We start from the raw sequence: 23754 nt of genomic DNA on the forward strand, positions 1-23754 counted from the left end.
AGGGGACCAAGTTGTTCACCCTGTCGCTGTGGGCCCATTCTCATTCAGACTGTGCACCACACTGGATCCCCAAGCCCAAATGCAAGATGATAACCGCTAGAAATGCATGTATTCAAAGGCAATTTGCCGCTCATATTTTGCATGCATCACTATTGGAGACTGAGATGCCAAATTGAAGAGGTTTTGAAGTGTCTAGGTTATCTGACTTCGGTTTGGATAGAGGAAAAGAGATAAGCAGGAKGATGAGGAGAAGGTTGAGGATGAGGAGGATGAGGAGGAGGATGGTATCTGGATATGAGGGATGGAGAGCTATGGTGCGAAAGCAATCAAGCCCAATAGAATCAATTGCAGGATAGTGACCTTGGGGAAATACCCCTTAGATCCAGTCAATGATAGATCCTCAGCCCCGAATGTCTAAACTCTGGAGGACCTGGCCAGTCAGTAAGACGGACCAGGCAGCTAATATAATTTCCTGATAAATTCAATTGGAAAACATCAGGGATTCCCATGATCGACCCGACAACAGTCTCACATGATGACCATTAAAGTGAGGCTCAAAATCCCCTATGGCAGCTACAACTATAAAGATTCTATTAAATTACTGGAGGGGTTATGTCATAAACCCTCAAGGTTCCATAATGGGGTGAAAATGGCAGCCATCTTGTTCRGGGAGAAATCCAAAACCAGTCTAATTGGAATTAASGSTAGTAGAGGCATAGGTGATGCATTTCCTGCTTTTACTTACGCAGGACAATAAAAGTAAGGCATGTGATGTATCAGAAATTGTGTAATGGAATTATAGTCGACCTAAAATATTGTCATATAATTATAAATACAGTTTATACGGGTTTTATACAAATGTTCTGTATAAATAGCCTCTAAAATATACACTGAGTATAGAAAAATCCAGGTGAAAGCTATGATCCCTTATTGATGTCACCTGTTAAATCCACTTCAATCAGTGTAGACGACGGGGAGGAGACAGATTAAAGGATTTTTAAGCCTTGAAATAATTGAGATTTTTATTTTATTTTATTTCACCTTTATTTAACCAGGTAAGCTAGTTGAGAACAAGTTCTCATTTACAACTGCGACCTGGCCAAGATAAAGCAAAGCAGTGCGACACAAACAACAACACAGAGTTACACATGGAATTATCAMGTGTACAGTCAATAACACAATAGAAAAAAAATAAAGTCAATATACAGTGTGTGCAAATGGCGTGAGGAGGTAAAGCAATAAATAGGCCATAGTAGCGAAGTAATTACAATTTAGCAAATTAACACTAGAGTGATAGATGAGCAGATGGTGATGTGCAAGTAGAAATACTGGTGTGCAAAAGAGCATAAAAGTAAATAAAAACAATATGGGGATGGGGTAGGTAGATTGGGTGGGCTATTTACAGATGGGCTATGTACAGCTGCAGCGATCAATTAGCTGCTCAGATAGCTGATGTTTAAAGTTAGTGAGGGAAATATATGTCTCCAGCTTCAGCGATTTTTGCAATTCGTTCCAGTCAYTGGCAGCAGAGAACTGGAWGGAAAGGCGGCCAAAAGAGGTGTTGGCTTTGGGGATGACCAGTGAGATATACCTGCTGGAGCGCATGGATTGTGTATTTGTGCCATTCAGAGGGTGAATGGGTAAGGCAAAAGATTGATGTGCCTTTGAACGGGGTATGGTAGTAGGTGCCAGCCGCACCGGTTTGTGTCAAGAACTGCAACGCTACTGGGTTTTTCACACTCAACAGTTTCCTGTGTGTATAAAAAATGGTCCTCCACCCAAAGGACATCCAGCCAACTTGACACAACTGTGGGAAGGATTGGAGTCAACACGGGCCAGGCCAGCAAACCCTGTGGAAAGCTTTCAACACCTTATAGAGCCTAAGAGGCAGGGCAGGGGGTGCAACTCAATATAAGGACGGTGTTCCTAATGTTTGGTATACTCAGTGTATGTAAACAGACCATAATGTATCAGATTTTGTTTTCTTGGAAAGCTGTGAGTTTGACTGCATTGTTTGAATAAAATGTTGGCATACTTGCAGTTAATTTGAAATATTACTGGAATCATTCCCTTGAAACTGGTTGGGTTGCTAACACACATACAGTGCAGATAAATTCGTGACATTCATTGTTTTACACAATATCTTATCACAGCTTCGGCAAACCATGGTTGACCAACTCCCTGACCAACATGGCTGACCTTTGGACCATCATAAGACGCTTCATGTCCATTCTAGTATTCTAATTCCTAATTCTATGGCTACATCAAACACAGGAAACTGAGTGTGTTACRGTCTGCAGCCAAGGGGCATCAAAGCCAACCACCCAAAATGATTAATTTAATAGCAGAGAGGTAATCCAGTCAAAACCTAGTTATCGCTCAGCAGACCAAGTGGAAAGAAATTGTCCCAGCTTTCTCCCTYAGAGTTGAGGCTGAGCTGGCGCGGCTAGGGGCATAGATATTTCCTTAATTTGCCTTTGGGTGACAGTGGAAAATGCTGAGTAGGGCGAGGCGAACGAGCTAGTCTAACATTCTACATTAATTCACTGCAGATTAGCGGAGTTAGTGGAGGCATGAGATAAAGACAAGTTTCCAAGCACCTCCTACACTGTAACTTTTCTGTAATTTCAACCATAAAATACTGTAGAATGCACAGTAAAATACCGTAAATGTGTTTTACACCATTAATGCTGTAGATTGTATGCCTCCTGTGAAATTACTYTAACATACAGTAGTTTATGCCTACTGTAGATTCAAATGATCCGTTTCTGGTGCCAACCTCATGCTGTCAGGTGAGACACATGAAGCTCAGACTATTTTAGTAAATATCTTYGTGAAGTGGTTGTTAGGCGGAATAATGTTTTTAGCAGCTAAATTACAGTATTAAGCTGGCAACTCTGGTGCCAATATGATGCTGTACATTTACAAGGAAAAGTTTTACATTTTACAGTACAAGGACATGCATGGGCACACTTTATTCTCAACACCTATTTGCATGAAGCTCCTTAGTAAATAGTGTAGCACAATAAAACATACTGAGAGTCCCATTATTCTAGGTATTAAAGGTTGGGGATTTTTGTAACAATGTAAAAACAGTGCAGTAGCTCTGAACGACAGAAGAACCTGACTGTCTGAAAAGAAAAGTTAATTTTATTGATGTAGTATCAAGGTAACTTAACAAACCGACTGAGAAAGTATTCATACAGTAGACAAATAATCTGCAATAACCCATGACAAGGTAAATACACGTCAAGGATTTATGTTCTTTTAAATGTTGCTTTTACATACAGTAGATAAACAGCACCAGAACATCACATCTCAGTTTTGTGGGTAGAATACAACAAAAGTTTGCCTTACGTATCCATAAAATACCACAAAAGTGATGGCCTATTTGAAGTAGAGGCTTCAAAGTATTTTATTGAGAAGAATAAATTCCCCAGGGGGAATATGACAAAATAGAACGTGTGCCTAAGCCTTTTATACCAAATATACCACAGCCTCTATCGCTAATGCTGTAACAACACAATGACAATCACTTTCAGATGCATTTAATTTCTCGAAGAAAGCATTACAACCATCCACTATTGTGCAATGCACACAGCAATCATTGAAATTAAGATGCAATTGGGAATCAATGCAATGTTCCCTTTGTTGTCAATCTGTTGTGTAAATCCTTAACTATGTGTGTGCATAGTTCTCAAAAGTAAAAAGGCAATATTGCCAGCACCACAGACGTCTCCTACAGATCAAAATATATTTCGAACTGCGTATTCTCAGTACTGAATCCACTTCTGTGACCAAGTGATACTATTGCTTCGAAAATAATCCCAGAGGCACATGGTTTGACATGACATGTTTATTAATGAGGTCCTGGTTAACTATGAAGAACTAATGATGGTCATCTCTCTATATCTTTCCTTGGTTATATTTAAAAAGGAAGAGGCCTTCCTCCGAGAACAGGAGAAGTCAGAGGGATGCCAAGCAACTGTCACACAATGGCAGGTGCCCAAGGTTTTACGGAGATAGCTTAGCTACCTCTCTCACAGCAGTTGTTATTTCATCTGCTCTCCATCTCTAGCTGTTCACCTGGCACACACTAGTCAATACAATAGCACCCCACCCTCCCATCCAAGCTCCTATTTCCTCTATTCCATCAAACCTGATTAAACCAAATAACATTTCTTCCTGCCCTAGGACAGGGCTTCTCCAGTCCTCGGGTAACCTCAACAGCACATGATTTAGTTGTAGCCCGGGACAAACATACCTCATTCAACTCATTTAGGGCTTGATGATAAATTGACAAGCTGAATCATGTGTGCTTGTCCAGAGCTACAATAAAAATGAGTACTGTTGGGGGCACTTGAGGACTGGAGTTGGGAAACACTGCCCTATGATAATGCCTGTTTAGATTAAAAATGTTAACCACAAAAAAACGAAATACTTAACTCTTTGACTAACTACACCCCCCACCAACCCCCCTATCTACCGCCTATCTACCGCCCCCAAGCCTCCCCAATCCCCAGCCTCCAGGCACCCCTGGAGTGAAACATACATGCCCATATCCCATTTGATCTGCTACACGAGCTAATGAGCTTTGCAGAGGTATACAACGCAGCAGTGTGATGATCGAAGGAGCGGGGTGGGTGGAGATGGGTAAATTAGACTGATCTCCTCAGACACTTAGCTATTTGACACAGGCAGGGAGAGAGGGTATAGAATGGAGATATTCAAAGAGCAGGTTAGTGTAGGAATATTGAGCCAAGGCTTTACCTTCTCCTGTGGGGGTGCTAATTACAAAACGTATAATAATTCAATGCAATCAACTACGTCAACATTTCGTCTATGTAAATGTCAAGAAATGAGATGCATGGTCAATGCAGGAGAATCAGATATGTTATGTCCATATTTGTAAAAATGGACATGGCAAGATGATGTGCTTTTGTACTGTTACGGATAGATATGAATTGTCTTTATTAACCTAAAGTATTGATCGATTTAGCTTCTCAATACTTTAATAAAAATATATATATTTTCACCTTTATTTAACCAGGTAGGCTAGTCGAGAACAAGTTCTAATTTACAACTGCAACCTGGCCAAGATAAAGCAAAGCAGTGCGACACAAACAGAAACACAGAGTTACACATGGAATAAACAAACATGCAGTCAATAATATAATAGAAAAGGTCTATATACAGGGTGCGCAAATGAGGTAGGATAATGGAGGTAAGGCAATAAATAGGCCATAGTGAAGAAATAATTACAATATAGCAAATAAACACTGGAGTGATAGATGTGCAGAAGATGAGTGTGCAAGTAGAGATAGTGGGGTGCAAAGGAGCAAAAAAAWWAATAATAATAACAGTATGGGGATGAGGTAGTTGGATGGGCTATTTACAGATGGGCTATGTACAGGTGCAGTGATCTGTGAGCTGCTCTGACAGCTGGTGCTTAAAGTTAGTGAGGGAGATATGAGACTCCAGCTTCAGTGATTTTTGCAGTTCGTTCCAGTCATTGGCAGCAGAGAACTGGAAGGAGAGGCGGCCAAAGGAGGAATTGGCTTTGGGGGTGACCAGTGAAATATACCTGCTGGAGCTGGTGCTACGGGTGGGTGCTGCTATGGTGGCCAGTGAGCTGAGATAAGGCGGGGCTTTACCTAGCAAAGACTTATCGATGACCTGGAGCCAGTGGGTTTTGTGAAGAATATCAAGCGAGGGCCAGCCAACGAGAGCATACAGGTCGCAGTGGTGGGTAGTATATGGGGCTTTGGTGACAAAACGGATGGCACTGTGATAGACTGCATCCAATTTGAGTGTTGGAGGCTATTTTGTAAATGACATCGCCGAAGTCAAGGATCGGTAGGATAGTCAGTTTTATAAGGGCATGTTTGGCAACATGAGTGAAGGATGCTTTGTTGCGAAATAGGAAGCCGATTCTAGATTTAATTTTGGATTGGAGATGCTTAATGTGAGTCTGGAAGGTATTTGTAGTTGCCACATATTCTAAGTCAGAACTGTCCAGAGTAGTGATGCTGGACGGGTTGGCAGGTGTGGGCAGTGATCGGTTGAAGAGCATGCATTTAGTTTTGCTTGCATTTAAGAGCAGTTGGAGGCCACGGAAGGAGTGTTGTATGGCATTGAAGCTCGTCTGGAGGTTAGTTAACTTCTTGTGGGCAGGGGGCAGCATTTTCACTTTCGGATAAATAGCATGCCAAAATTCAACTGCCTGCTACTCATCCCCAGAATATAAGATATGCATATTATCGGTAGATTTGGATAGAAAACACTCTGAAGTTTCTAAAACTGTTTGAATCATGTCTGTGAGAATAACAGAACTTATGTAGCAGGCAAAACCCTGAGGACAAACTATTCAGAATTTTTATTTTTTTGATGTCACTCTCTTTTCAATTAGTTTTCTTAGAGACACCAGATTTCTAATGGACTTGCTTGCAGTTCCTACCGCTTCCACTGGATGTCACCAGTCCTTGGRAATCGGTTGAGGTTATTCCTTTGTGTAATGTAGAAGTAGGGCTATCGTAAATGAGGGTCACATGAAGTAAATTCTTTGAGAGAGGCACGTTACGAAAAAAGTTGCGTCAGTTTGTTTTCTTTTTGTATTGGACACAGATCATCCCGTCTTCAAATTGATCGATTATTAACGTTTAAAAATACCTAACGTTGTATTACAAAAGTCGTTTGAAATGTTTTGGTAAAGTTTACATGTAACTTTTGATACATTTTGTAGTGAAGTGGCGAAATTTGGAAGCTGTGTTTTTCTGGATGAAACGGTCCAAATAAATTGACATTTTGGATATATATCGACGGAATTAATCAAACAAAAGGACAATTTGTGATGTTTATGGGACATATTGGAGTGCCAACAAAATAATTTCGTCAAAGGTAAGGCATGATTTATATTTTATTTCTGCGTTTTGTCTCGTGCTTGCAGTGTTGAAATATGCTTCTCTCTTTGTTTACTGTTGTGCTATCATCAGATAATAGCATCTTATGCTTTTGCCGAAAAGCCTTTTTGAAATCTGACATGTTGGCTGGATTCACAACGAGTGTAGCTTTAATTTGGTATCTTACATGTGTGATTTAATGAAAGTTAGATTTTTATATCATTTTATTTGAATATGGCGTGCTGTATTTTCCCTGGCTATTGGCCGGTGGGACGATTGCGTGATTGACAGAGTCGAAAGTCTTGGCCAGGTCAATAAATACAGCTGCACAGTATTGTCTCTTATCGAAGCGGTTATGATATCGTTTAGGACCTTGAGCGTGGCTGAGGTGCACCCATGACCAGCTCGGAAACCAGATTGCATAGCGTTGAAGGTACAGTGGGATTCGAAATGGTCGGTGATCTGTTTGTTAACTTGGCTTTCGAAGACCTAAGAAAGGCAGGGCAGGATAGATATAGGTCTGTAGCAGTTTGGGTCTAGAGTGTTTCACCCTTTGAAGATGGGGATGACAGCGGCAGCTTTCCAAACTTTGGGGATCTCAGACGATATGAAAGAAAGGTTGAACAGGCTAGTAATAGGGGTTGCAACAATTTCGGCAGATCATTTTAGAAAGAGAGGGTCCAGATTGTCTAGCCCAGCTGATTTGTAGGGGTCCAGATTTTGTAGCTCTTTCAGAACATCAGCTATCTGGATTTGGGTGAAGGAGAAATGGGGGAGGCTTGGGCAAGTTGCTGTGGGGGGTGCAGAGCTGTTGACCGGGGTAGGGGTAGCCAGGTGGAAAGCATGGCCAGCCGTAGAAAAATGCTTATTGAAATGATCAATTATCATAGATTTATTGGTGGTGACTGTGTTACCTAGCCTCAGTGCAGTGGGCAGCTGGGAGGAGGTGCTCTTATTCTCCATGGACTTCACAGTGTCCCAGAACTTTTTGGAGTTTGTGCTACAGGATGCAAATGTCTGTTTGAAAACGCTAGCCCTTGCTTTCCTAACTGCCTGTGTATAGTGGTTGCATATCACGGGGGCTATTCGATGCTAATGCAGAACGCCACAGGATGTTTTTGTGCTGGTCAAGGGCAGTCAGGTCTGGAGTGAACCAAGGGCTATATCTGTTCCTTTTCTACATTTTTTGAATGTGGCATGCTTATTTAAGATGATGAGGAAAGCACTTTTATAGAATAACCAGGCATCCTCTACTGACGGAATGAGGACAATATCCTTCCAGGATACCCGGGCCAGGTCGATTAGTAATGTGTTACTTAGGCCATTCGTAAACAGCACAAGCCTCATTAATCAGTATGCATGGCGGTATTGGAATTCCATGTAAGAAGGCGTTATGAATGATTGAAAGCTGGTTTCAGGACTTCAAACAATTCATTGCACCTCTATTTCAGCACAACCTATACATCCCCTAGCAGTAAGGGATTAAGGTAACTTGTGATAGACTTCTGGTGCGAGAGGACGTCATTATGGTTGTTACAATGTGAAGTGCATTGGGGCCGAGGGCCTGTGGATTAGTGAACTTTTTAGCACTCTGTGAGGGCCGAAAATAGCAGGCAAATTGCTTCGGCACCTTGTATTGAAACCCGTGGTATGGGGGAATGGGACAGCATGAGTGAAATGTTTACCAAGGCAATGCTTTATAGAGTTACCATTCAACTAGGAAAGCATGCGCGTGCACACACACACACACACACACACACACACCTTGAAACTGTCAATAGGTTTGAAACTATATTATTTGAGTGGTGGCTAGCAACATTTAAAACAAAAACGTCAAATTAAATACACCAGTTCCAATCAGCTAAATCACAGCAAACCCAATCTTGCTGTCCGAGTCATAGTGTGTCTACCAACATGTCATCCAAATGGCATATAAATAAGCAAGCATAGGAGTTGATGAATGCTAAACACAGTTGGTGTCTCTACTCCCCTCACAAAAGATTAGCTTCGATATCACCACTGCTTTGGCACTTTATAATGATGCTGAGCAGACATTTATTCTCTAAATATAAATATCAAAATGAGGCTTTGCTTTTGATATAGTGTAATAATAACAGAGTGGTGGGATGTGGGCTCCAGGCTCACTGCCCTCCCTAACAAAGGAAGTGTTAGAGAAAGGAAGGAAACAGGGAGGTTTTAGGGAGAGGGAACCGATTAATAGTGGAGGGAGTGAAGGAGGGCAGAGCAGACCGGAGTTTCTGTCAGACAGCACAGAGAGAGAACACAGAGCAGGGGGCTGCAAATACACCAGCGCCAGTCTGCTAGCTGACACACATACTGGAGGAAATCACAGCCAACAGAATCTTGCTGTCCGACTCATAGTGTGTCAAACCAACATGTAGTCCAGTCATCACTGTCTTTTGAGCAAAGCCACTGTAATTCAATGTGATTGGCATAAACATTGTCTTTATTGCTCGTGCTGTGCGTCACCCGAAGGAGACTTTCAATCCCGACTACTGACCCACCAGATACTCTGATCTGACCCAGAACCCCCCCCCACTGCAGCTCAGACTAACACTAATCCACATAAGTAAGAGAAGCCAGATGGTCATGAACAACTGCTGAAGAGGCCTGTAGATAAGTGCATTGGACATGCCTCCTACTAGCACTGACTTTGGTGATAGCTACTTTACTGAGGAAAATGTATTTATTATTGTCACGTTCGTTATAGCGATGAGACCAAAGAGCAGGTTGATTTGAATTCATCTTCTTTAATGAAGAAAGACCACTGAACGAACTATATAAAAACAACAAAACGAACGTGAAGCTATATAAGAATAGTGCTGACACAGGCAACTAACCATAGACAATCACCCACGAAATACTCAAGGAATATGGCTGCCTAAATATGGTTCCCAATCAGAGACAACGATAAACAGCTGCCTCTAATTGAGAACCAATCTTGGCAACCATAGACATACAAAACACCTAGACTAGAAACAACCCATAAACATACAAAAACCCTAGACAGGAAAAAACATATATCACCCTTGTCACACCCTGACATAACCAAAAATAATAAAGAAAACAAAGAATACTAAGGTCAGGGTGTGACAATTATGACTGAGATATTTGGTTGTCCCACCTAGCTATCTTCAGATGAATGTACTAACTTGTAAGTCACACTGGATAAGGGCGGCTGCTAAATTACTGAAATGTAAATGTAATGTCTGGAGTGCCTGCCGTTGTTTACCTTGTGCTTCAAGTTACCCCTGTAAACCCTATGGTGGGAATGGAGGATGAGGGGGTATAGCGAAGCTTGTGTGCGGCTCAGGGGAGGCCACCTCCGCTCCAATCTGAGGTGTCAGAGCTGAGGCCCTGGGCAGGTAGAGTATCCTTTCCCCCAGTTCCCATGCTCCTCTGTCTGTCCCTGAACTGGGGCCCACCACAGGCTTCAATCAGTCCCACCCCTGCCTCTAGACAGAGGGGCATGGGAACTGGGGAAAGAGTAAAAAGCAGCCCTGTATCCTTACACACCTGGGATAGAGCTGCTCTCCCTGTGGCATTCGCAAGGTTACTCTAACTGCCCAGGGCCTCAGCTCTGACACCCCAGATTGGAGTGGTGGTGCGGAGGTGGCCTCCCCTGAGCCGCACACCAGCTTCGCTATACTCCCTCATTCTACCTTCCCTTCACAGGGCTTACAGTGGTAACTTGAAGCACAAGGCATGCGCTCGCACGGGATGTTCTCCAATGCTGGAAGGGAGGCCTGAGTAAAAAAGTTTGGGAACCGCTAGTTTAAAGCACACTTTCACAAGTCTCAGTCATAAATGACAGCTCCAATAAGCCCCCTATGGTGAACGGGATGTGAACAATAGGCTTGTAGAATCATGACTATTTCCAGTTTTCAGTTCATCGTCACTGGTAGGGGGTCCTGCGTGCTCTGGGCATTACTGACTCAAATGAACCAAATGAGTCGAAAGATTCGTTCTTTTAACAGAATGACTCGAAAAGATTAGAGTCCGTAAAAAAAGCCAAACTTCCCATCACTAGTTCTAATGTCGTTTTTCGTCACAAAAGGGGTGGCTACTTGCAATATGCTCCAGCATTCAACATACTTATTTACTACCTGAAAATTGAGACACGTGTCATTCCATGTCATTCCTTCCGCAGCTGTGGGAGCAGGGTCAGTGGTATCCCTTGGCTCCTTGATCTGATCTATAGTCTATATAGGCTAATTATCAAAGTAGCCTATTTTGCATTGCTAACGAAATATAATCTCAGCAACTGTTCAAACAGTAAACCAAACAACAAGTGTCCACCCAAAAAGGTATTTCGTTGAGAAGTAATAACTAGTGATTAGGGAAAGGGGGATACCTAGTGAGTTGTACAACTGAATGCATTCAACTGAAATGTGTCTTCCGCATTTAACCTGAATCAGAGAGGTGCGGAGGGCTGCCTTAATCGACATCCAGGTCTTCGGCGCCCGGGGAACAGTGGGTTAACTGCCTTGCTCAGGGGCAGAACGACAGATTTTTACCTTGTCAGCTCAGTGATTCGACCTTTCGGTTACTGGCCCAACGCTTTAACCATTACAACCGCTATAGCCAACTAGCTAGCAATGTGCTTTTTTCTCTGTGACCAAAACATGTTTTATTTTTTATTTTAACTGATATGGGAATGAATACACAAGCAGCATATCAACCTGGGATAATGTTTTAAGTTACACCGGGAAGTATTCAAATATTTGCTAGCTAGCTTGCGAGGATTTCATGTTACCAAACGGTGTCCGCCAGTCTAAAAATCCCACTCCACCCACGTGCACCCACACACGTAGATCAACGGTTTAGTAACCTTTACTCTACCCAACCCCAGGAGGGTACATGCAGTGGTAACCTTTACACTCCCTACTCCCTCCCTCCTACTCCTCCTCCTCCTCACAGTGTGGAGCTAGAGCAGCAGGTTATTGACGTGGGGGTTTTACGTTCACCAATAGGGGTTAAGTACAGGTTTAGCAACACAGACCCCGGGAAAGTGAGGGCAGCACTGACACAATGACCTCAGCCGCAATCCATCGGTCCGGCCTAGCCTCTGATCTCTCCAGATTCCACACGAACTGTAAACACACCTTGCCTGATGTGAGCCTGCCTTGCCAATCCATCGGTCCGGCCTAGCCTCTGATCTCTCCAGATTCCACACGAACTGTAAACACACCTTGCCTGATGTGAGCCTGCCTTGCCAATCCATCGGTCCGGCCTAGCCTCTGATCTCTCCAGATTCCACACGAACTGTAAACACACCTTGCCTGATGTGAGCCTGCCTTGCCAATCCATCGGTCCGGCCTAGCCTCTGATCTCTCCAGATTCCACACGAACTGTAAACACACCTTGCCTGATGTGAGCCTGCCTTGCCAATCAGACACACATACCCCTTTGGCCCTGCATGGATGTTTTGCCCTTGAGTTCCATTGGAATCTGCTCTGTGCTGTGGACAGTTGGTCTCACCATAGTTCAGATATAATGTGCAGCAGCCTGGTGCCTGAGCCTCAGATGTGCCCCAGATTGCAGGGTGCACGTAGTAGGCTAGTGGTGACGTGATTGGAGATGTAGACCCTGTTGTGTTGTGATGTTATTATGCTTCAAGCATGATTGGCTCCACACAAAAGGCTCTGGCCCATCAACTAAGCCCCCGTAATCCACTGGTTCAATATTCCAGGGGATGCCCACTTTCACAAACAAAACAGCAGATGCAAACATTATGTCCACTGAAATCAAAACTGTTTTGATTTGATTGGATGATGGGTGGAAGTGCTGGTAAAGGTGTAAAAAATATAGAAAATCCAGCTACATTTGTAATTTTCAATTTTTAGTAGCACGGACCAATCTTTAAATCAAAAACATAAAACATGTCAATGTGTGAAATACAAAGTAAATAAAAACCACAAATCAGATTAATCCTATCTATCTTCTCTTCAGTGGCTCACCAAAATGAATGGAAACATTCTCAGTCATTCTAAATCATTCATAATCAATCCACAGATATGTCATGCTTTCATCTCATACATGTAAGCAATGCCCCCTGTCCTTTGCCTAGACAACTTAACACGCTAAATACTCATAATGTTTGCAGTAAATCAGCAGCACCCATGAGGACCCATGTTGTAAAGCCATCTGAATGAGTGGCAGCCCCAGCAGAGCACACAAAGGGAGACATGGTGGAGCAACCATTTCAATGACTCAATGACAACCAGGAATAGTAACATGCAAATTATTATGAGCCCCAGCATAAATCTTTCTCTCACATATGCCTGAAGAGAAATCTTTAAATGATCAGTATATCAGTTTACAAGTATTATGTAATATGGCATTTTATCATCTTGTCTTACTAATATCACTGTTAAACTAATGACTACTACTTTTACATTTGTATCTGCTGAGTAACTTCAAGAATCATGTGTCAGCATCACACTGCTTCTACATCCATACAGATCTATAACTAGCACCCCAAAAAAGAGAGAACGCATGATAGAGAGATGTGAAAGAGAAAAACAACATAGTAAAATAATGCTTTGCTTACCCAGAAGACGAGGTTGAAGAAGAACATCATGTACTTCAAACAGCAGAGACAGCCCCGTGCCATGTTGTACTTCTTGAACTCTAAAAGGAACACAAATGATAGATCCAGGTAAAAGACCACGTATTTGCTGCCTTTGGGCGCCGTGTACTTGTTATTGCTGCTTTTGTCTCCTCCGACGTTGATGCTGGTGTCGGCCGCTGTCCCAGCCTGCCCCTGTGCAGTGGTACCGCGCGGCCCCGTAGAGCCGTAGAACGCGCCGGCGGTGAAGCCGCGGCCGCCGAATGGGCGGCCAGACGTGGAGTCGCGGACAAAGTCGGAGTCGCGGCTATCCACGGATGGGCTGCGGTGAATGGCTGACTCCTCACTGCTGGACTTCTCCATGCTCTTGGGCTAACACTGCTGCTGAGGGGCTCTCTACCGTAACACACTCTACCATGTCTCAGAGATGAGAGGACACAACTCTCCCCCTCCAGCAGTCTCCTCTCTCCCTCTCTGATCTGTACTGGTTCTCTCCAAGCCCAGAAACTCTGAATCTTTCTATCCCCCAACAATGGCACGACTAAACTGTATCAGGTAAGTAAAAGGAAGACACAGGCACTATTCCCAGCTCTATGTGTCGTCTGCCCAGTGTCCAATGTCTACTCTCATGCTCCTGAGTTAGCCATGCAGAGAAGTCCTAGTCCAGCGAGGAGCATTATTACCCTGATGAGTTACAGCAAGCTACGTCCTTGAGTCAGTAAGTTTCAATAGTGTCCCCTGGATCTCCACACTGCTGTGCTGTGTGTGTGCCTGTGAATCTCTCTCTCCAACTCTCTGCTGCTCCACTTCTTCCTCCCTACTGCTGACCTCAGGACTGATTTCTGCCTGGGGAGCTGGAAACTTTTTCCCCCCCCCCATACAACACAATCTGTATCTGTATTCGTCTCTCCTCTTCTTCTCCTCCTTTCCTGCGCTCTCTCAGTCCTCTGTGCTTTGCGCTCTCCAACGTGCTGATGATAATCTGATTCAGTTATTCTCTCTTCTCTCTCTCTCTCTCTCTCTCATTGTACAATTCTGTGCTCAGCTGCTCAGTCCCCCGCTCTCTGCCTGTGCTGTCAGTCGCAGTGCCGTGGCTGATGTGTGCTATTACCGGCAAGATGCATCTAACAGGCATTCCCTATCTTATCCCCCTTAACTAGAGCACTGCCCTTGTCCCCCCCCCTCTTCTCTCTGCTCTCCCTCTCACTCTCTTGCTCCCTGCCTCTCATCAACCCCTCCCCACTGCTGAGGGAGCAGCCAATGAGGCAGCTGCAGGCGGCTACAGACAACCCGGGCTCCTCCCCTGTGCCCCGACCATGTCTTTAATAAGCTGATCATAATACAGCTTTGACTATACAAGTTCAGCAATTTCCTCAGTGTTGTCTGTGCTTCAGGGGGTCCGAGAGGCCATTCATTAATAATACGAAGAAGCATGAGTCCAAGGAAACGTGTTGGTGGTGTGGGTGAAGGGGGGGGTGGACTTCTCCGGCGCTGTCTGATGCAACCTTCAAACCTGTGATTGCATTGAGACACTTGCTATATTTACACCCAATTAACTTTCACAGTGGCTATTTATTTTCTATTTGTGAAAGGCTGGATAAGATGACATCAGAGCACGATCATGATTAGGAGGATTACTGTATGCAGACTTGCAGAGGATATGTGCAGCCTTGTCACAAAGTCGTCAGTTGCACAATGCCGGCTCACTTCCATGCAAGGAGCACTGATAAATTGGCAGAGACCCAGCCTTTGGAATTATCGCACCATTTCAAGCATGGAAATGGGAGAGTGGCTTAAAGATACTCAACACTTTCCTATGGAAACCAGGGTCAAACACCGACTCTCTCAGTTGTTTCACACATGGAGCTGACAACATATTACAGCTCTAATATTCTAGAGCTGCGTCCTTATATTTATCTAACCCTCTGGTTTGAAATACAATGTCAGATGCCTAAATGTACATGATCTGTGAACAAAGAGAAAAATGCATTTTACCAGATCAGATATCAAACCCCACCCTGATAGAGAGGCCATTTCATTCATATCGTACATGCTGATTTTATGAGATGGGGATGAAAGAGTTGCAACCTTTTTATACAGCGTTTGTGATTCCTTTGCTATGCCACATCTTTTCCTTCAGAGAACTACCGTACAAACAACAGCAATACCATTATCTGTCCAACCACTCACATAGCCCTTTCACAGGGTTGGGTTTGTGAAAACAGCCTAATCTTTACTCTGTACTGCTGTGCTGTGGTAACGGTCCCTCTCTCTGTCAGCAAGGTGAGGTTGAGTGCTCGTGATGGCTGCAGCTCAGAGTCGGATGGAGCAGAGTTCCAACTGAATGGTCTTAAAGTAAACCCAGTAATGCCCTGTATACACAGAGATACACTAATCCATGTATCTTGTGTTTCTACAGAGTATACACGGCTCTAACAAGTCTGACATACTGTATCTTGATGGAATTGTAGTGGTTGTGTAACGCTCGTCCTCCTCCTCGTCTGAAGAGGAGCATGGATCGGACCAAAACGCAGCGTGGTTTGAATACATACTTGTTTTATTAAAGAAAGACGAACACGAAAAAACACTTGATAAACTACAAAACAATAAACGACGTTAACAGACCTGAACTTGTGAACATATAACATGAATGCACGAACAGGAAGGAACACACGAATGAAATAAACGAAACGAACGAAAACAGTCCCGTGTGGCACAAACACTGACACAGGAACAATCACCCACAAACAAACAGTGAGAACAGCCTACCTTAATATGGTTCTCAATCAGAGGAAACGTAAAACACCTGCCCCTGATTGAGAACCATATCAGGCTAATTGAAAATGAACCCAACATAGAAACACATAACATAGAATGCCCACCCAGCTCACGTCCTGACCAACTAAACAAAGACAAAACAAAGGAAATAAGGTCAGGAACGTGACAGGTTGGATGACAACATGAGACAAAATCACATTATACTAGTTTTAATCAGCCAGGAACAATGGAAGTGTTCCTCCAAATCACAACCCATTTACATATATATTTTTTTAATTAGCAATACCATACTTAAAATGACACAGGTCTATAATTATAATTAAGTGGTATTAAAAGGTATGGAACTGGCAAACTTCCAAATGCTCCCAGTACTACCACATCTTTCTTGTAAAAAATGGCAATGTCAGCGTCACTGTTCACGTCATCCTGGTGTGGGATGAGAATTATGAAAGCAGTCCCACACAGATAGAACAGGGGATATTTGACCCACAATACTCTGTCCCTGGTGGTGCCATGGAGAGCTGAAGAAGCATTGGCTCAGCTCCCGTGGGTCGTCTGATCACAGACCTTAACTCTTAATTCGACATGTTGTGTGTCAGTAGCCGCCACCTCAGAGGAGGACATGCATTCATCAGATGGCTATTAGTATTTGTATTTATTATGGATCCCCATTAGCTGCTGCCAAAGCAGCCGCTACTCTTCCTAGAGTTCAGCAAAATTAAGGCAGTTTATACAATTTTAAAACATTACAATACATTCACAGATTTCACAACACACTGTGTGCCCTCAGGCCCCTACTCCACCACTACAGTACTAAATCCATGTGTATGGTATAAGTGCCGTTATTGTTATCGGTGTGTGTGTGTGTGTGTGTGTGTGTGTGTGTGTGTGTGTGTGTGTGTGTGTGTGTGTGTGTGTGTTGTGTGTGTGGTGTGTGTGTGTGTGTGTGTGTGTGTGTGTGTGTGTGTGTGTGTGTGTGTGTGTGTGTGTGTGTGTGTGTGTGTGTGTGTGTATGCATGTGTCTGTGCCAATGTTTGTGTTGCTTGGGCCTCTTAGCTTGCATGTGCTGCTGATGCCTCGACCAGACACAAGGGCACGTTCCTCCTCTCACTCCCWCSTGARCMRAKCCCAGCTSMRYTCATCGCCATCMACTCARCAGAAGAGAACMRARAGGCATGGGGCTCTGAAGTCCTTTATTAGGCAACTAGAGGTTACTCAGAGACTCAGAGAAACTCCGGAGAGACAAGGTCTATAGCATAGAGTCAGAGGATTGGGCACAGGAGCAGTGGAGATACAGTGTATAGATGTGGTACAGCAGGACAGGGATTCTTCATTCTAACTTTCCCTCTGATGCTGAATAAACCTGGCAGCTCCTTCAATACATGCTAAAAAGGAATACTGGAAGGCGAGCTTCGTGTTCAGTAAGAATTCATCTTAGAATCCTCCATTTCAGGGCTCTTCTAACCAAGACACTGCTGCTTTTCTATCATAGTATGAAAGAGTATAACAGAAAAATACAAGTAGAAGTGTAAATATTAAATGGACAGTGTTGGTTCTGGCATATCTGTGTGGAGCTCTATTGAACTAAAGCTTATGTAGTCTATCCAACATTCCACCACTGCCAGCACAACAGAAACAGTAGGGGGTGGAGGGCTAGTTCTTATTTATTTGCACAGGAGGTTGGTGGCACCTTAATTGGGGAGAACGGGTTCATGTTAATGACTGGAGCGGAATAAGTGTAATGGTATCAAATACATCAAACACATGGTTTCTATGTGTTTGATGACATTCCATTTGCTGGTTCCAGCCATTATTATGAGCCGTCCTCCTCTCAGCAGCCTCCTGTGTTTAAGAAGCACTTCAATAATTAGACCAATAGTGCAAAGTTGTCTTAGGTGGATTGTTTCTCCTTAAACCTATTGGAAGAAATGATAAAGAAAATATACATCTGTAGGATTACGACTCGGGCAACTGCTCTTAATGGAATCCAAAACTAAACTATTTTCACATGAATAAATTAGATGTGTGATCGATCATAAGCCAAAAAACATCCAAAACAATAGCTTTATTTTGTTTTACAATGAACAAACATATAACAATTTCAAAGATTTGACTGAGTTACAGTTCACAGAAACGTCCTCTCACTGTCAACTGCGTTTATTTCAGCAAATGTAACATATGTAAATATTTGTATGAACATAACAAGATTCCACAACTGAGACATAATCTGAACAAGTTCCACAGACGTGTTGTAACGTTCTTCGTCGTGCGAAAGAGAGRAGGACCAAGATGCAGCGTGGTGAGTATTCATTTTAATAAGAATACTTAAACAACGAACAAAACAATAAACCAACAAACGAACGAAAACGTAACAGTCCCGTATAGTGAACACAAACACAGGAACAGGAACAAACACCCACAACACACAAAGACAAAACAGGCTACCTAAATATGGCTCCCAATCAGAGACAACGACTAACACCTGCCTCTGATTGAGAACCATATCAGGCCAAACACATAGAAACAGACAAACTAGACATACAACATAGAATGCTCACTCATATCACACCCTGACCAAACAAAACATAGAAACATACAACGCAAACTATGGTCAGGGCGTGACACATGTGACTAACAGAAATGGAATAATGTGTCCCTTAACAAAGGGGGGGATCAAAATCAAAAGTAACAGTCAGTATCTGGTGTGGCCACCAGCTGCATTAAGTACTGCAGTGCATCTCCTCCTCATGGACTGCACCAGATTTGGCAGTTCTTGCTGTGAGATGTTACCCCACTCTTCCACCAAGCCACCTGCAAGTTCCCGGACATTTCTGGGGGAAATGGCCCTACCCTCACCCTCCGATTCAACATGTCCCAGACGTGCTCAATGGGATTGAGATCCGGGCTCTTCGCTGGCCATGGCAGAACACTGACATTCCTGTCTTGCAAGAAATCACACACAGAATGAGCAATATGGCTGGTGGCATTGTCATGCTAGAGGGTCATGTCAGGATGAGCCTGCTGGAAGGGTATCACATGAGGGAGGAGGATGTCTTCCCTGTAAAGCACAGTGTTGAGATTGCCTGCAATGACAACAAGCTCAGTACGATGATGCTGTGACACACCGCCCCAGACCATGAYGGACCCTCCACCTCCAWATCGATCCCACTTCAGAGTACAGGCCTCAGTGTAACGCTCATTCCTTCGACGATAAACRCGAAACCGACCATCACCCCTGGTGAGACAAAACCGCGACTCGTCAGTGAAGAATTTGTGAACAAAATTTGAGAGAAATATGCTTTTTGTGCTATGGAAAATGTCTGGGATTGTTATTTCAGCTCATGAAACATGGGACCAACATTTTACATGTTGCGTTTATATATATATATATATATTATATATATATTTTTTCCAGTGTAGAAAAAAGTCCAGTGTTTGGATATTTAAAGGCAGTTATGAATCCATTTTGAAGATGCTAATTGAATTGAAATGATGTCCGTTACATCTACAGTCATAATACCGTTTAGACATTTAACACAGTTTCAGGCTCAAACTCATACAGCTTTACTGACTCAGTGACCCTTGAGGAACTCTCTCAACTGCCTACAGTATTTTAGGAGTCTGTTTTAAATTTGAGTAAAGAAAAAGTTTGCCCACCCCTGGACTAGAGTGACTTACAAGCAGGAGCACGGAGACAATTCTAAAGCCTTGCTGGAAAATCACTGCTTTGCTTTCTACTGCATATGTTAACTGAATGCGAGGGGGAAAATCCAAAGCAATCTCCTAAACCCCAGGATTCACAGCGGGCAGAAAGGGGATACCAACTGATCTATGAAAATAGAGGTCAGCTCTTCAACATTCATTAATCCCGGTCTTTTCTGTTCCTGCAAAAGAGAAAGAGTCTTTACCCTATAGCCTACCACATACTGTATGTGTGCCCTATGTATGTGTGTCCTATGTGACATGTGATAGTAGATAATCACCAGTGTGAAAGTCTCATGGAAGACTGAGCGTGAGTGGAATAGGATGACAAAGGGCCTGTTCGCCCACACTATCTCAGCTCTCATTCCCCTTGGTTATTCTATACACTATATACACACTGGGGCTGAAGCTGTTGCTGTTGCTGTGTACATGGAGGACAACATGAAGGACAACATGGAGGACATGTCAGGTGACTAAATGGACCACACACTTCCAGGAACTCAAATGTCACCAGGGGCCAAACAGAACAAACAAGAGGGGGTCATTCCTAATTTATCAGACACCAGTCTGTCTCCCRTGTCTGGTACCTCCCTGACAATCATTCGAGCTGGCTAAAGGTTATTATACATAGAAATATGGTCAAAGACTTACTGTCCTGTCCATCCTTGTCAGTATGCTAACAAGCTCTATTCTGCCTGGCCCAATTGAATTGACAGACAGACGTCAATCCAATCTGATATTTAAAGATTCTGTCTTGGCCTTTTATGATAAAGTCTGACATCCACGCAATTGGGCAATGAGACGATAGCGGACATTTTAAGTCCATCCCCGGTGACTTAAAACAATAAAGTCGATAAAGGTGTCTGGAGAGTGTAACTAAATAGGGATTCATGATGCTCCTTTCCTCATCAGACCCAACTAGAGGATCATAGGCAACATCCGCACCGAGTTAAAGGCAAGAGCTGCCCTTTCCCACTGTTGAACTGCACTGTTGGTTAAGGGCTTTTCAGTAAGCATTTCATGGTAAAGTCTACACTTGTTGTATTCGGCGCATGTGACAAATAAAGTTTGACACTAATCCGGACCCTTATAAGAAATCCCACTATGCCTTCAGACGAACCATCAAACAGGCAAAGCGTCGATATAGGACAAAGATTGAATCCTACTACACCGGCTCTGACACCAGTCGGATGTGGCAGGGCTTGAAAACTATTACGGCCTACAAAGAGAAACCCAGCCCCGAGCTGTCCAGTGACGCGAGCCTACGAGACAAGCTACATGCCTTTTATTCTCGCTTCGAGGCAAGCAACACTGAAGCATGCATGAGAGCACCAGCTATTCCGGACGACTGTGTGATCACGCACTCCGTAGCCGATGTGAGCAAGACCTTTAAACAGGTCAACATTCACAAAGCCGCGAGGCCAGACGGATTACCAGGACGTGTACTCAAAGCATGCGTGGACCAACTGTCAAGTGTCTTCACTGACATTTTCAACATGTAGGTATTACAGACTGAGTCTGTAATACCTACATGTTTCAAAGAGACAACCATAGTCCCTATGCCCAAGAAAGCAAAGGTAAACTGCCTAAATGATTACCTCCCCGTAGCACTCACGTCGGCAGCCATGAAGTGCTTTGAAAGGCTAGTCATGGTTCACGTCAATACCATCATGCCGGAAACCCTAGACCCACTCCAATTTGCATACCGCCCCAACAGATCCACAGATGACGCAATCTCAGTTGCACTCAACACTGCCCTTTCCCACCTGAACAAAAGGAACACCTATGTGAGAATGCTGTTCATTGACTACAGCTCAGCATTCAACACCATAGTGCTCACAAAACTCATCAATAAGCTAAGGACCTGGGGACTAAACACCTCTCTCTGCAACTGGATCCTGGACTTCCTGACTTCCTCAACAGTGGGGCCCCTCAGCGGTGCGTGCTCAGTCCCCTCCTGTACTCCCTGTTCACCCATGACTGCGTGCCCAAGCACGACTCCAACACCATCATTAAGTTTGCCGATGACACAACAGTGGTARGCCTGATCACCGACAACAATGAGACAACCTATAGGGGGGAGGTCAGAGACCTGGCAGTGTGGTGCCGGATCAACAACCTCTCCCTCAATGTGAGCAAGACAAAGGAGCTGATCATGGACTATAGGAAAAGGAGGGCCGAACAGGCCCCCATTAACATCGACGGGATTGAAAGGGAGTGGGTTGAGAGTTTCAACTTCCTTGGTGTCCACATCACAAATGAACTATCATGGTCCAAACACACCAAGACAGTTGTGAAGAGGGCACAACAACACCYTTTCCCCCTCAGGAGACTGAAAAGATTTGGCATGGGTCCCCAGATACTCAAAAAGTCCTGCAGCTGCAGCATCGAAAGCATCCTGACCGGTTGCATCACCGCCTGGTATGGCAACTGCTCGGCATCTAAGGCGCTACAGAGGGTAGTGCGTATGGTCCAGTACATCACTGGGGCCAAGTTTCCTGACATCCAGGACCTATATACTAGGCGGTGTCAGAGTAAGGCCCAAAAAATTGTCAAAGTCTCCAATCACCCAAGTCATAAGTTCTCTCTGCTACCGCGTGGCAAGCGGTACTGGAGCGCCAAGTCTAGGACCAAAAGGTTCCTTAACAGTTTCTACCCCCAAGCCATAAGACTGCTGAACAATGAATCAAATGGCCACCCGGACTATTTACATTGATGTCCCACCCCCTCTTTGTTTTTAGACTGCTGCTACTCGCTGTTCATCTATGCATAGTCACTTTACAAATGACCTCAACTAACCTGTACCCCCGCACATTGACTTGGTACCGGTACCCCCTATAAATACCTCATATTGGTATGACATTTCTGTGTTACTTTTTGATATTATTATCATTTTTTACTTTAGTTTATTTAGTAAATATTTCTAACTCTATTTATGAACTGCATTGTTGGTTAAGGCTTGTAAGTAAGCATTTCACGTAAGGTCTACAACTTTTGTATTCGGCCATGTGACAAATAACATTTGATTTGATTGGATTTTAGAGTGTGTGACAGTAGGGGTGAGCTCCCAGGAAATAAGTGTACATGTATGGTTTGTGTGTTAAGCATCAAGACATTTCAAAATAATGTCAAGAGTTGCTACTCGTGAGAGAAGTTTGTTTGTGGTTTTTAAAAAGAGGCAGTGTTAAGTGAATTTCACACGCATTTTCACAACACACTCAACCGTGATTCACACTGGTGGAAAACAGTGGAAAACTCCCACCTGACATCTCCATATTCCGACTGCAGAGAAGACAATATTTGTGCACTCTTGTCAACCAGAGAGGAGAAGCTATAGAGATGACAAAGCACACAGACTCACACAGATAGAAAGCCAAGTCCCCAGTCTAAACAGTAGACCTGCAGCAGATCCACCACAGACCTCTACACTTAGAAAGCAAGTCCCCAGCTAACAGTAGACTGCAGCAGATCCATCAACAGACTCTCACACTAAGAAGCCAAGTCTCCCAGTCTAAACAGTAGACCTGCAGGCAGATCATCACACAGACATCTCACACTAGAGAAGCCAAGTCCCCAGTCTAAACAGTAGACCTGCCAGGCAGATCCATCACACAGACATCTCACACCTAGAGAAGCCAAGTCCCCAGTCTAAACAGTAGACCTGCAGGCAGATTCCATCACACAGACATCTCACACCTAGAGAGCCAAGTCCCCAGTCTAAACAGTAGACCTGCAGGCAGATCCATCACACAGACATCTCACACCTAGAAAGCCAAGTCCCCA

General features: G+C 43.8%; 1 protein-coding gene across 2 annotated transcripts in view; it reads right to left on the reverse strand.

Annotated features, from left to right (window-relative positions):
* Positions 1-23754, reverse strand: part of LOC111962603 (tetraspanin-9) — a 228483-nt gene that overhangs the window by 124307 nt on the left and 80422 nt on the right. Inside the window, exon 2 of one of the 2 annotated variants that reach the window (XM_023985813.2) lies at positions 13474-13553. In XM_023985813.2, coding sequence (XP_023841581.1) covers positions 13474-13536 — 63 coding nt within the window. In that variant the 5' untranslated portion in view covers positions 13537-13553. Of the gene's footprint in view, positions 1-13473; positions 14669-23754 lie in introns of those variants that run through there. The other variant, XM_023985812.1, reaches the window with a different exon arrangement.

The sequence above is a fragment of the Salvelinus sp. IW2-2015 genome, linkage group LG4q.1:29, assembly GCF_002910315.2.
Source record: "Salvelinus sp. IW2-2015 linkage group LG4q.1:29, ASM291031v2, whole genome shotgun sequence".
Classification (NCBI taxonomy): Eukaryota; Metazoa; Chordata; class Actinopteri; order Salmoniformes; family Salmonidae; genus Salvelinus; species Salvelinus sp. IW2-2015.